The sequence below is a fragment of the Vitis vinifera genome, chromosome 12 (genome assembly GCF_030704535.1).
Source record: "Vitis vinifera cultivar Pinot Noir 40024 chromosome 12, ASM3070453v1".
NCBI lineage: Eukaryota > Viridiplantae > Streptophyta > Magnoliopsida > Vitales > Vitaceae > Vitis > Vitis vinifera.
Window position 1 is genome coordinate 21,762,501 of NC_081816.1, and position 14,652 is coordinate 21,777,152.

At 36.8% G+C, this 14,652-nt stretch overlaps 2 protein-coding genes and 1 long non-coding RNA gene across 37 annotated transcripts in view; all 3 read left to right on the forward strand.

The window, feature by feature from the left end:
• LOC104881050 (uncharacterized) overlaps window positions 1-1,666 on the forward strand; it is a 4,594-nt gene extending 2,928 nt beyond the window's left edge. The window contains exons 1-2 of one of the 2 annotated variants that reach the window (XR_009467071.1): window positions 1-1,067; window positions 1,158-1,666. The exon at window positions 1-1,067 is cut by the window's left edge and continues 2,928 nt beyond it. This is a non-coding gene — a long non-coding RNA (uncharacterized LOC104881050). The remainder of the gene's footprint in view (window positions 1,068-1,157) is intronic. The other variant, XR_009467072.1, reaches the window with a different exon arrangement.
• Window positions 1,667-4,858: 3,192 nt separating this feature from the next.
• On the forward strand, window positions 4,859-6,427 carry LOC104881072 (putative disease resistance RPP13-like protein 1). Its single transcript, XM_010659812.2, has one exon. The coding sequence runs from the start codon at window positions 4,977-4,979 to the stop codon at window positions 6,330-6,332; it is 1,356 nt and encodes a 451-aa protein (XP_010658114.1). The 5' UTR covers window positions 4,859-4,976; the 3' UTR covers window positions 6,333-6,427.
• A 567-nt stretch (window positions 6,428-6,994) lies between these two features.
• Window positions 6,995-12,499, forward strand: LOC100243910 (uncharacterized). Of its 34 annotated transcripts, none has more exons than XR_009467066.1 (7): window positions 6,995-9,114; window positions 9,319-9,381; window positions 9,475-9,517; window positions 9,674-9,804; window positions 10,007-10,136; window positions 10,245-11,135; window positions 11,735-12,499. XR_009467066.1 is itself a non-coding variant. In XM_059741061.1 (7 exons), exons 3-7 carry the CDS (start codon window positions 10,577-10,579, stop codon window positions 12,243-12,245), a joined length of 354 nt encoding a protein of 117 aa, XP_059597044.1. In that variant the 5' UTR covers window positions 9,121-9,804; window positions 10,007-10,136; window positions 10,245-10,576; the 3' UTR covers window positions 12,246-12,499. The 34 variants fall into 34 exon arrangements, 5 of the variants coding, with proteins under 5 accessions (XP_059597044.1, XP_059597045.1, XP_059597042.1 ...); XR_009467068.1 differs by having other exon boundaries at window positions 9,475-9,513; XR_009467067.1 differs by having other exon boundaries at window positions 9,481-9,517.
• The last annotated feature ends 2,153 nt before the right edge of the window (window positions 12,500-14,652 follow it).

Genomic DNA, 14,652 nt, shown 5'->3' on the forward strand with positions numbered 1-14,652 from the left:
AGTCTGGAACAAAAATAGAAGAGAAGGGGAAGATTGACTTAAGCTAGCTGTTGCTTTAAGCAAACACATTGGTTTAAAAAAAATCTTCTTTTGAAACAATTGGAGAACACAACAGATTATCATATTTCTAAGACTTGTTCCATGTATCTTTCATATGTAACAACCAAGACACATACTATATATGGTTAGTTGTTGGCAATGCATAGGTTTTGCCTCTTTTACATTCTGACTAGCTTTTGCATCCAACCCCTTCAGATCTTGACACTCCATTCCTGAACCCCTACTTTTTTCCTTGAAAATTTTTTAAAGACTTTTCCAAATCCATTTGGTGTGATAACTTACACGACTCAAACTAAAATTCTTCATGTTTCAATTCCATGTCGCCCTTCATACTCTGTCCACTTCCTTCCCCTTCACATTATCATCATTATCAACCAAAATTTTTAATGGTAATGATAGAATAAACTAAATAGCAATACAGAAGTGAATTTTTATGTATTCTTTCTGGGATCAGTTGTGATTATGAAGCAAATGTCTTAAAAAGAGAAATCGGAGCACATCCATAGCTGTACCTCTGCAAATTTTTTATCAATTCAGCCATGTTTTGTTTTGTTTTATTTATTTTTATATGGTAACAGTCTGAATTCTCTGACCATATATTTTCAAATGTGTTAACACCTAAGTATTTGTCTAACTGTTGTGTCTTTTGCAGATTCCTTTCACTTTTGCCAGCCTTATAAATCCTACTTATTCAAAGGTATTTCCTTTTCTTCCCTGTTCACTGTATGGATATCATTACTTTGCTCCTTATCAAATGGACCATTAGTTTTCTCAAGAAAAACAACGCATGTAATGCTGCAGCTGTTTTCATGGCTGGTCTTGCCCCTGAAGCTTAATCTTTTGTATGTTGAAAGTAAGGATTTAATTATTATGATGCTCCTTGAAGTGGAAGGTGAAGTTGGAAGATGTGTCTGTTGTAATGGCTATGACATAATTGCTACTAAAATTAAGAGATATTATTCTTGATGATGCTCTCCAACTTGATAGGATCTGCCAAAATTGACCAGGTGAGTGTGCTACTACCATGCCTTTCCATGCTATTTACTGAAACAGAATTGGGCAAATTTTACAAAGGTGGCTCTGTTTGGTTTTGGCAGGCTGCACTCACTAGGAGTCCCCCTAACGAAAGGCCCTGGAGAATTTTTTGTTCTGTACCAAGTCAACCACCTTCAAAAGACAAGCCAGTTTAAATATAACGTCTTTGTGGTTTACCTTCTGAACTTGCTTCTCCCCTGATTTTGATGTCATTTTCTTCTTGGTTTGGTCTTTCTTGGGTATCAACTCTGACCAGGAATTTTTGACGAAACGGAGACTGGCAGTCTCCCTCTCATATCTGACTTTCAAGTTGCTGCTCTTCTCTGCAAGAACAGTCCCAATCCAGGAAAGGGAAAGACTAGCATCATATAGGTCATATTCCACACAGAGATATTCTATTGTTTTTGTTTTGTTTACATGTCCATGAATTGAGAACCTTCTTATGCTGCACATTGGCAGAGTTGCAAATGCCATGCCTTCAGTTCTATCAGTGACCATGGGCATTGCTTCTCATTGTTTGTCTCAGCAAGATTCAAAAGCACATCCAATGGGCATTAATTTTATTTTACTTTTTTTTGTTCTATTTTCCATTGTAAAATTAAACATGAAAAAAATCATGTTTCTTAACTTTTTTTCTTTTGTGCTTTTCTAGAACAAAACATGACATTAGAATTTCATCATAACAATGTTGATAACGATTAACAATATTGTATTTCATTAGAATTTAATTATGGAGTTCGGTGTTCCAACTATCGAAGTAAGCATAACAATACATATTATTATTTTATTAGAGAGTGCATAGCAAAGAAGGGAATCTAATTGAAATTTGCAAAGTCTTGTAAGATCAAATTATTGGTATTTTTACAAAGTCTCTTACGACCAAAATTTTCGTCAATACAAATGTTTGTTGATAGTAAAGTTGGAGACTTGCTTCTAATTCATATTCTTGCACAATCCGTTCAAAGTAATGTCAACCCAAATCTTTCAAAATCATTTCTTGATAGTTACTTGTTAACAAAAATTTGGTCGGGGAAAAAAGATAGTTGATATAAAATGCTAGTTTCTTAAATTTGGCTTTTATGATATAAATGTATCTAACTGATTTATCATGTATAGATGATGACATATTATTGACATAGAACCAATTCTAATATATTATTGAAAGGTCGGATCAATGTTCATCCAATGGAAATTGAATCTAAGATTTTGTTAGTTATGAGTTGACAATGGCTTTTAAACTCTCCATGAGTCCTTGAAATTCATCTTAGATAGGAGACTATAAAGGGATGTGACATGGAAAGATTTATGTTCTTTGTGTTGGATGAGGGGAAGCTTTATTAATGGAGGGACATAAACTAAAACTATTTCCATATAGATATACAAGATTTTAATGTGGTTGAGTCAACCATGTCTACCTTTACAAATAAAAAGTATTATAGAAAACAAAAATAAATACAATTATTGAGTCTTGAAACATCCCACTTTTTTTTTTTTTTTTGAATTTTCATATTGAATCACAAACCTTTTTGTTACACTAGATGTTTGCCATTGTTCCTCACATATCTATCATGTATAATCCTTAGAATTTCATTTTTCTCTCTTAACTTTTTCTGCTCATAATTCAGAATATTTATAAAGATATTTTTACTACCTTTTTTTTTATTCTACAAGGAATCTAATTATAATTACATATTAATTTGGAAAATATTTTATGTAATATTCTTTTTATAAAAAGAAATGTATTTCAATTAGAAATTTAAGATACCTCCGAACAATCTCTACCTTGAACCAAGGTATATTAAGTTAATTTTCCATCTTTCCATTATATATGGTTTAACAAAAAAAAAAAAAAAAAAACCACTTGTGCACCTCGGATTCTATGTGCGTCACCGTCTCCTTCATGCACCAAGATTCCCTTCATGCACCATGGTCTTATTGTGCGTCACAATTCTCTTGTTTCTTGTATCACATTCTGATGAGAGAATAATTAATTCTCCCTTAACAAAAATTCTCTTTGTAGTCCTCTTTTGTGTTATATTTTTTGATCTTCTTAAAATCTTTAAACAAGGCTTGTTCATACATCCACAACCAAGGTTCTTCCAAGTATCTTTAACCAATGTTCTTTTGGACATCTTCAACCAAAACTCTTCTCGACATCTTGAATTAAGGGTCTAATACCACCTGTTATGTGAATAGAAACGCTAATGTAAACATATTAATGGAAGCATATAAAAATAAAACCATCCATACATATAAGCACATGGGATTTTAACATGGTTTGATCCACCGATAGGGAGAATTTTTTAAAATTTAGACTCATTGACTTGGATTGCCATGAAAAGGGCCATCAAACATTAAACCCAAAAAATGCATCATCTCATAATTTCCCATATAATTGACCACTAAAAATCAACACTTATATCATTTAGTTGCGACAGCCTCTTATTTAATTTTATTTTATTTTTTATCTGTTTTATTTTTTATTATTTTTATCATCTTTTATAACAAACTTGGAGTCAACCCTAACTCATCTGTCTTTTCCTATCTTGGTTCATGTATCATATGTTTGAATGATTAATGGAGAATCAATGTTTACCTACCCCTTATTTTTTATTTTATTCTTTATTTAAATTTTTTTTAGGTGTTGGTGGATCATTTTTTTTTTTTGGGTTGGTGACTCAATTATTATTATTTCTTATTTATTTATTTTTTTATGTGGTTTAGTCATCTGTATTTATTATTTGAACAGGCTGTTTTGGTAAACCATTGGCCTGTTTTGTCATTTTGGATGAAGCTTCCTAAAAGGTTAATGGAGTGGATCTAAAGCCATGCTTTGCTTATTATGATTGGTGAGAGATTATTGAATGTAAATTAAAGTTCACTTATTGACTGGGCAGGCTAACCCAGATTATAAAGATGCATGCCATGTTCTCTTTTGGAAGAAGGTCATTGCAGGCCATATGGAGGTGCGTCCCTCTTGCTAAATCATTTTTCAAAATCTATTCAAATTTCTGCACCTTTATATCCACAACCACATTATATACTTGTTGAAGCCTCTAGCTACACTTTCTCACATGTCCTGCTAGCCCTACTCAAATATTCCACACATGTACTGCTCGGGCATTTGCCCAGTGCGCGCTACTGGAATGGATAAAACTGATGCTAGTTTTGTACTGGGCAAGATTTTTTTTTTTTCACATTTGTGAAAAGCTAATGTCCATGGCCCTTTGGTTGGAAAATGAGTCATAATTTGCCTATCTTTCCACAAAAATGATTCATAATAAGTTAAAATCTTAACTAAAGCCCGTTCCAACTTTATTTTTTAAAATTAGGGTTGAATTCAAATCAATAAGGTTGATTGGAATGTGTGATTCAAAATCGGTTTATAATATTTTTTTAAAACTTTTTTGTTTTATATTTATACAAAAATTTAAATAATAAAATAAAATTTCAATATATATAAGAATAAAAAAAAAAGCAGAAATAAATTTATATATTTTTGAAAATATATATATATATATATATATATATATATATATATATATATATATATATATAGATATATAGATATATATAATTATAATTTAATATTTTTTAACTATAAAAAATAAACATTATTAATATAAAAACAATACACATTATGCTTGGTGTAAATTTATGTAAATTATAAGGTGTAGCCTTCAAGTGACAGGCCATTTGCTACTCTCCACCATCCTTTTTTTTATGCTATTCTTCATCTTTTGGACTGTTTTGCTTTCTTCATTACTTTCCACTCCATTATTGATGGCATTGAGTCCTTACTGAAGCAAAGAAAGCTGCTGCTCCATTCCTATTCTTCATCTTCCCCTCAATTCCTTCACCTCCTCTGCAGAGAAACAGACATGGCCCTAGAGATGTTTGCAGGAGCTTTTCTCTCCGCTTCTCTCCAAGTTCTTTTCGACAGGTTGGCTTCTTCCGAGGTCTGGAGCTTCATCGGGGGACAGAATGTCAGTGAAGAACTCCTTCTGGAGTTGGGGATGAAATTGCTGGTTGTGGATAAAGTGCTCGACCATGCTGAGGTGAAGCAATTTACAGATGAACGAGTCAAAAGGTGGCTGGTGCGCGTTAAGAATGATGTGTATGATGCGGAAGACCTACTGGACGAGATTACTACGGAAGCTTTGCGACGCAAGATGGAAGCTGCTGACTCCCAGACTGGCCCAACTCACGTATTGAACAGCTTTTCCACATGGTTTAAGGCCCCACTTGCTGATCATCAAAGCATGGAGTCTAAGGTAAAGAAGATCATCGGCAAACTGGAAGTTCTTGCACAAGCAATAGATGTGCTTGCTTTGAATGGTGATGGTAAGAAATTGCCACAAAGATTACCCTCGACTTCTCTGGTGGATGAATTTTCTGTGTACGGCAGGGATGAAATTAAAGAGGACATGATTAAAAGGTTGTTGTCTGATAATACAAGTCGCAACAAGATTGATGTGATCTCCATAGTCGGCATGGGCGGGGCCGGCAAGACCACACTGGCTCAGCTTTTGTATAATGATGGGAGAGTGAAAGGACACTTTCACCTGAAAGCATGGGTTTGTGTTTCAGAGGAGTTTTGTCTTCTCAAGGTGACAAAATCAATTCTCGAGGGAATCAGATCTGCGACCTCTTCTGATATGCAAAGCGAGAACCTAGATTTGCTTCAGCAAAAACTGAAAGAGAGCCTTGGTGACAACAGATTTCTACTCGTCCTGGATGATGTTTGGGAGAAATGTCCTAGTGAAGGGGAAGGGTTACGAATTCCGCTCCTAGCTGCTTGGGAAGGGTTACGAATTCCACTCCTAGCTGCTGAGGAAGGAAGCAAGGTTGTTGTGACCACTCGCAATCGAAACGTTGCAAAAATCATGCGTGCAGATCATACTCATCCTCTGGAAGGGTTGTCCCAGGCACATTGTTGGTCCTTATTTCAAAAACTTGCATTTGAAGATGGAGACTCCAGCCCATATTCTCAGCTTGAGTCAATAGGCAAAAAGATTGTGGCTAAATGCCAAGGATTGCCTTTAGCGGTCAAAGCACTTGGGAGTCTCTTGTATTCTAAAACTGACCGAAGGGAATGGGAACAAATTTTGGAGAGTGAAATATGGGGCTTACAACATCATCAAATCCTTTCCTTGGTTGATATTGAGTTATCGAGATCTCCCATTGCATCTGAAACGATGTTTTGCCTATTGCTCCATTTTCCCCAAGGGCCATGAATTCGACAGGGAGAAACTGAGTTTACTATGGATGGCAGAAGGACTTCTACAATTTTCAAAAAGTAATGAAAGAATGGAAAAGGTAGGGGAGCATTATTTTGATGAACTTCTTTCAAAGTCATTTTTTCAAAAATCTGTTTCCGAAAAATCATGCTTTGTCATGCATGATCTCATACATGACTTGGCTCAATACATATCTAGAGAATTTTGTATTCGAATTGAAGATGATAAGGTGCAAGAAATCTCTGAGAACACTCGTCACTCTTTGATCTTTAAGAGTAACTTTCATGGAATGGTTGGGTTTAAGGGGTTTGAGGCCCTTGAGAAAATAAAATGTCTTCGAACATACTTTGAGTTAAGGAGAATGGAATGGAATATTTATAAACTAAGTAAAAGGGTTGATTTACTCATTATATTTTCCAAATGGAGGTACTTACGAGTGTTGTCATTGTATAGTTATATTCTTAATGAGTTGCCCGATTTAATAAGCGAATTAAAATATTTGCGTTATTTGGATATCTCATATACAAAGATTAAAAAATTGTCTGATTCAGTGTGTTATTTGTACCATTTACAAACGATGATATTACCAGGACATGACTATTTCATCGAATTGCCTTCAAGGATGGATAAATTGATTAATTCGTGTTATCTTGATATAAGTGGATGGAGAGAAATGCCAAGTCACATTAGTCGATTAAAAAATTTATGAAAGTTGAGTAATTTTATTGTGGGCCAAAAAGGTGGATTAAGAATTGGTGAATTAGGAGAGCTTTAAGATATTGGGGGAAGACTTGAAATTTCAGAAATGCAGAATGTGGTGTGTGCTAGGGATGCATTGGGAGCGAACATGAAGGATAAGAGGCACCTTGATGAACTAGCCTTGAAATGGAGCGTCGTAGCTACTAATGATGTTATACAAAGTGGCGTATTCAACAACTTGCAGCCTCATCCAAATCTGAAGCAGCTTACCATCGAAAGCTATCCCGGTATAACATTTCCAGACTGGATAGGAGATCCTTTATTCTCCAATCTTGTGTCTGTATATCTTCATTGGTGCGGCAATTTCTCATCATTGCCAATGTTTGGGCAGCTACCATCTCTTAAACATCTTTCTATTTTAGGAATGATAGGAGTAGAGAAGGTGGGAAGTGAGTTTTATGGGGATGCTTCTTCCGCCATTACAAGTAAGCCCTCATTCCCATTCCTACAAACTCTAAGATTTGAGTGTATGGACAACTGGGAGAAATGGTTATGTTGTGGATGCGAATTCCGTCGTCTCCAGGAGCTTTATTTAATCCGCTGTCCCAAACTCACAGGGAAATTACCAGAAGAGCTTTCTTCATTGAAGAAACTTGAAATTGATAGATGTGAGCGGCTGCTTGTGGCTTCACTCCAAGTTCCTGCCATCCGTGAATTGAAGATGTTGGATTTTGGTGAATTGCAGTTGAAAAGGCCAGCCTCCGGCTTCACTGCTCTTCAAACTTCACATATTGAAATTTCAAATGTGTCTCAGTGGAAGCAACTACCATTGGAACCGCACAAGCTCATGATTACAGACCCTGATGCTATAGAGTCTCTACTAGAGGAGGGAATCCTACAAACCCACACTTCTCCTATGCAAGATTTGGAAATCTGGAGTTGTTGTTTTTCCAGATCCTTGCACAAAGTTTGTTTACCCACTACATTGAAATCACTAAAAATCTGTGACTCTGACAACCTAGGGTTTCTCCTACCTAAGTTGTTCAGATGCCATCACCCATCTCTTGAAGATCTGCATATCGTCAGTGGTCAAAACGATTTATCTCTCTCATCATCCTTCTCATTATCATTTTCATTAGCCATCTTTCCCAGGTTGATTCATTTTGGTATCGATGCTCTTAACGGTCTTGAATCCCTCTGCATCTCGATTTCAGAAGAGGAACCCACTTCTCTTCGTTCGTTGGAAATCTTCAGGTGCGATGATCTTGAATTTATTGAATTCCCCGCTCTCGACTCGGCATGCTATCGGATCGTGGAATGCTCGAAGCTCAAGTGGCTGGGACACACACTCTCATCCTTGCAGAGATTGAGCTTAGAAGATTGTCCACAATTGTTGTTTCACAAAGATGGTTTGCCCTCCAACCTACGTCAACTTGAAATTTGTGAATGCAACCAACTCTCGCCCCAGGTGGACTGGGGTTTGCAGAGACTGGCCTCTCTTACAGAATTCAAAATCGGAGGTGGATGCCAGGACGTGGAGTCATTTCCCGAGGAGCTCCTGCTGCCCTCCACAATAACTACTCTTGAAATTGAACATTTTCCAAGTCTCAAGTCTCTGGACAGTAGAGGGCTTCAACAGCTTACCTCGCTCAGAAAATTATCCATCCGTCACTGTCCTCAGCTCCAATTTATTCCACAGGAGGGTTTTCAACATTTTCCTTTTCTTTTGGAATTGGAGATGGAAGACTGCCCTAAGCTCCAATCTTTGAAAGAAGCTGGTCTTCCAAGCCTTGCCTCTCTTAAGCAACTATACATCAGGGGATTACCTGAGCTCCAATCCTTGATAGATGTGGGTCTTCAACACCTCACCTCTCTTGAAAAATTATTCATCTCCGACTGTCCTAAGCTTCAATCCTTGACAAGAGAGAGACTTCCAGATTCCCTCTCTTTTCTGGACATCCAGGATTGTCCTTTGTTGGAACAACGGTGCCAATTTGAAGAAGGGCAAGAGTGGGATTATATAGCTCACATTCCACAAATATTCATCTGTGATGAGGTATTGTAACAAAGGTTTAGGCAGGTACTTGTTCTACACTAAAAATTATTTTCTTCAGAAAATCTATGTTCCAATTCATTAACTGGCCAAACTTATGTTTCAAAATTTCAAATGATCTCAAGAATTGTGCATCTACATATATAATCCATTTGCTAGTCATGTTGTTGGGGATTTGATTTAACCCTTACAATTGCCATATTCTAATGGTGCACATTTGTTCATTTTAAGATTCTTTGAAACCAGAGACCTGGAACAATGATTTGAAGAGGAGCAGGGGAAGATTGATCCCAGGTAGTTTACATTTCTTGCATACAACCAATTCTCATATATCCAAAAATTGTTCATCTTTCATGTCGACGTTTCTCACATTCTCTGCTTGTAAAGGAACAGAGGAAACCAGGCACATATTCTAGTTAACTGCTTGTAAGTAAGTAATTTTACTTGCTTTGGTTTTTCCTTGCTGCTATTCTCTCTTCCAGTGTTAGAAAGTGGAGATTTAAGTCTGCAAGATTTTTTATTCCAGTGTTGCAAAACATATGTTTGGTATCAAAATTACTTAAATTCTTTCTCTTTTTGCGTTCAGAGTCTCATAATCAACTCAACTCTTTTGAAGAATATTGGTGGAGATGGATGGGTTTGTGCCGCAAGCTTTATTTGTTTGATTTAAGAATTTTTCCAACGAAGATAAGAAGAGTAAAGAAAAATTGATCCTAGGTAATTCATATTTTAACCAGCCAAAAATCATATTTCCATGACTTCTTCAATTTACCTTTCAAAGTGCAAAGATGACTCTTAACCATCTGTGAAATATTTTAATTACTTTGATCCTTTTGAGGACCTACCATGGATTTGTGCTTGTTGATCTCTTTCCCATGCTACAAAATTGGGGATTTAACTTTTGATATATTTATCACAGGGTGTCCTAATCTTGTGTATATTCTTGGAGACTAGGGTGCACAACATGCTCTGTTTGTTTGATTTAAAAGTTTTTCCTTAAGCTAGTTGTAACAGGAATATGAAAAGGAGCAAGGGAAGATTAACCACAGGTAGGCAACATTTTGAACAATTTGAGACCAGAATCTAATGTGGTTTTGCGAATATTTGTTTGCATTTTACTTCCAGAATGTAAAATTGTGTGTCTATTTCTCTTACAGAGGCACAGAGGAAATCAATAAGATCTCAAATTGCAAGAATTTCAGGTCACTGATGCATGTTTTGGTACCTTACTGAGTATCACAAACTATTCATGGCTGATGTCCCACATGTAGTAAGAGACGATCTGGCTTTCTAATGACGAGGATTGCACACCAATTTACAGTCTTCTTTTCTCCAAATAGCATTTGATGTATGAGTTAGATTTATTGTAACTAGTGAAACACATGATTGAAAATTTGTAATTACTGTGGTAATTTTTATTTTTGTTTTTTAATTATTTCAGGTTGGTATATTGTTTGAGCAGCTCTACAGATTTGGTTTCTTGATTAGCATGATTGGGTTTGTTTTCCCACGGGCTAATGCATTGGGAACCACTTTTGATTATCAGTTTCTAAGGGGCTTTGTGTTTCAGGTATGCAACAACAAAGACACATACCACCTTCTGCCTCCCAATACCCTTCACAAGATTGGTGCAAAACATGCTCTGTTTCTTTGGTTTAAGATTTATTCCGAGGGTAGGAGTCTGGAACAAAAATAGAAGAATGGGGGGAGATTGACTTAGGGTAGCTACTGCTTTAAGCATACACAACAAGCAAGACAAATAGTTTTGATGAATGTCATTCTCTTTTACATTCTGACTAGCCTTTGATCCAAGAACCCCTTCAGATCTTGATTCTCCGTTCAAGGGACTGCAAAACCTTAGTTCTCTTCAAGAATTGAATGTCATTTTCTCATACTTTTGATGGAGAAGGAACTTTCCTTGTTTGTTGATTTTAAGACTTTGAAACTTTGAAACTCCAAACCAGGAACAAATATATGATCTTATGAAATATGTTTTTTTGCAGATACCTTTTACATTCACCACCTTTATAAATCCTACTTATTCAAAGGTATTTCCTTTTCTTCCCTGCTCATATTATGGATATTATTGCTTTGCTTCCTATCAACTGATCCATTAGTTTTGTCAAGAAAAACAACACCTGTAATGCTGCAGCTATCTTCATGGCTGGTCTTGCTCCTAAAGCTTAATCTTTTGTATGTTCAAAGTAAGGATTTAATTATTATGGCACTTCTTTGAAGTGGAAGGTGGAGTTAGGAAGATGTATCTGTTGTAGTGGCTGTGACATAATTGCTACTAAAATTAAGAGATATCATTGTTGATGATTCTCTCCTCCAGTCCTCCTTGCTGGGATCTGCCAAAATTGACCAGTGGGTGTTCCACTACCATGCCTTTCCGTGCTAAATTATTGAAACAGAATTGGTCAAATTTTACAGAGGTGACTCTGTTTTGATTTGGTAGGCTGCACTTATTAGGAGTCTCCATGGCAAAAGGCCCTTGAGATTTTTTTTTGTTCTGCACCAAGTCAACCAGTTTCAAAAGACAAGCCAGTTTAAGTATAACATCTTTGTGGTGTACCTTCTGAACTTTTTTCTGTCCCAATTTTGATGCCATTTTCTTCTTGGGTTGGTCTTTCTTGGGTATCAACAGTGACTGGGAATTTTTGACGAAATGGAGATTTCTGACTGTCAGCTTCTGTTCTTCTCTGCAAGAACACTTCCAATTCAGGAAAGGGAGAGACGGCCATTATATAGCTCACATTCGACACAAGGAGATAGGCCTAGTGCTGCTCTAATGAAGGTGGTGGTACATCGATATATAACCAGGTATTTGTTCTATGCTCAAAATAAATTTCTTCCAAAAATATTTGTTTCACTTAAAGATTTTTCTCTTAACCCAACAAACTTTGTCCAAGATAATTCATATTTCAATACAGCCAGCTTTCGTATCTCTGTTTTTATTTAGCAGATTGCACTCGCTGGGAGTTCCTGTAGCAAAAGGTTGTGGTAACGCTTTATTCTACTACCTAAAAAAGTGGACCACTTACCAAAGGCAGGGGGATAAAATTCTAACATCTTTGTTCTATAGTTGCCACTCATTTCTTTCCAAATTTTGATGTCATTTTGTTATTGTTTTCGTTCTGGTGTTTGTTAGGTCTTGATTGTTGGGGGAGTATGTGAAGATGTTCTATTGTGTTGGGGTTACGGTCTTAGAATTGAGAACCTTCTTGTGCTTCTATCGGTGACCATGGGCATTGGTTCTCATTGTTTGTATGGACAAGAGTCAATTGTATATCTGTAGAGAAATAATGTCTAAAGTTTTAATGAAGGTTTACTCCATGAGACTTGCAAGAAGAATATTGTAATTAAATTGATCAACCTATGAGACTTTTGGTAGTTCTGTTTGCTATTTTGATGTCGGTATCATCTTGAAGTGGTTCAGTGCAGTTTCCTCATTAAACTTTATGATTTTATATGGAAAAGATGATTTTGAGCTTATTCATTGTCTTCATGCATTGTTCTTGATTGTGACCAGAAATTTAATATATGTCTACTGCTGTGGAGATGATTATTTAGATCACTCATGGATCCCATTCTCAACAGGATTATCTTCCTCATCAATTCTCTTCATGCATAAAAAAATTTACTCCTATTTTATATCATCAAACTTCTTCAAGCCTATTCTTTCAGTTTTTCTAATTATAAAGCATTATAAAATTAGGTTGTGTACCATCAAAAGCCCTTTTGATTTACCATTTTAGGGTTTTGATTCTATTGGATTTGTTGTCAGCCCTAGCAAGTTCCTGTTTTAAAATTTAATCTGTAATGTTAAGCCCTTTAAAAAGTGACATTATAAGTATCATTTTCCATGGAATAATTCCTTAGAAAGTTCATGGCAGAATTTGAGTCCCAATTTTCTTCATGACAAATATGAGAACTCTGAAAGCCATCTCTTCCCTAAACCATTCCTGATAATCAATTTTGAGAGTCATAAAACTGTTTCATCGATGACAGCAGCTAAATATCAGGAATTGCAGAGCCTCAACTCTCTTGAAGAATTGTGTATGTACAAATACCATTGCTCATACTGTTATTGGAACTAAGAGAGCAAAGCATGCCCTATTTTTGTTGGATTTAAGAGTTTTAATTTTCCTAAGATAGATACTTGGAAGCTGGAACAAGGATATGAAAGAGATCAAGAAGAGATTGAGCACAGGTTGGCCAAAATGTTAAGCATACATATTCATTCAAAAACATCCTTTGAGCAATTTGAGAATACCCACCAATTCTCAATTTTCTATGACTTGTTTCCACTTCCATAACATCAATGTCTGAACTTATCTATCTTACAGAGGCACAGAGAAAATCAATGAGATCTGTAATTGCAGAATCACAGTTCAATGATACATGTTGAGGCCTCGCGTCCCTGGTGATCCACGTAGTTGCCAAATGGGTGGACGCACGATCTCAACCAATATAAGTTCTTGATTCAGTCGGCCTACCTGCAAAAGGCATCCGAACAGGGTGTCCGGACGCACCCTCCGATGGTTTTGTCAACCATGGTTAGAGAGAGATAAATCAGTTGGCCTTTTACTAGGTATCAAAAGCTTACCTTCCTCTTTGTGTGAAGGCTTATATATATTGTTCCAGAAGCACTGTTTCCCTCTTTAATGGTAGGGAGATATTTTGTGTTGTCATGATGACATTAGGTGGCGGCAGGGCTATCATCACCCTACGGGCGGCTGATAGAGATCGTGGTAAGTGATGCAGCTATCAGAGATCGTGGTAGGCGATCATGTGAAGTGATCGTGAGAAGTGACTTGTTGTCACTTCATCTTGTCCTTTCACTCTACAGGTGGCAGAACGTGGGCTATGACAGGCTGTTGTGATAACGTGTAAGACTTGCTTATTTCAGTCAATGATCCGGACAATCATATCCGGATGGCCTATGTTGGTCATCCAGATGTATTGCGGAAGTCGTCCGGATGTTATGCTTATTAGTGTCGTGTGCCTCTCCTTGAGGTAGTCCGGATAGGAGAAGCGCGCCACGTGTACTCTTAGGGAAATCCGAATGAGGGTGATCCGGATGATAATGCGTGCCACATGTCACCATGAGGTGTGTGGCACGTGTTCTTAGGAGGAGGGGCCCCTACAATGCCCCCCTTTTTAACTTGCCTATTTTGCCCGAGCAAAAAATGGGCGGGTTAAAAAAATAATTGGTTTTTTGAAACTGAAGTCGTCCTTTTTGTTTGTTTGGGCCACGTGGCGAGCGGGGGTGAGGAAGCCAAAAAAGCATTTATGATGGGCCGCCGACTCTGGGTATTCCCAAGCAGCATGTCGTTTCAATGATGGCGCAACTGTGCGTTTGGTTTTCCGAGGGGCTGTCTCCCTATAAATAGCATACTGTGTCTTCTGTTACATTTTTCCTACTGCGTTTTTTTTCTGTCAGTGCTGCTTCTTCTTCCTTCTGTGCTTTCCTTTGTTTTTCTGAGTGAAGCCCTAGAATTTTTCTGCCGGTGATTTTTGCGTTCTTGCCGGTGACTGTACTGCGGATTTCAACCCTACTCC

Excerpts from the sequence above, each read along its gene's own strand:
- LOC104881072 (XM_010659812.2), top strand. The coding sequence starts at position 4,977 with ATGGCCCTAGAGATGTTTGCAGGAGCTTTTCTCTCCGCTTCTCTCCAA.
- LOC100243910 (XM_059741059.1), top strand. The coding sequence starts at position 10,577 with ATGATTGGGTTTGTTTTCCCACGGGCTAATGCATTGGGAACCACTTTT. Across the intron at positions 11,136-11,776 it reads TAAATCCTACTTATTCAAAG|CTTCTGTTCTTCTCTGCAAG; the intron begins GTATTTCCTTTT and ends TCTGACTGTCAG. Across the intron at positions 11,911-12,049 it reads GTACATCGATATATAACCAG|CAGATTGCACTCGCTGGGAG; the intron begins GTATTTGTTCTA and ends GTTTTTATTTAG.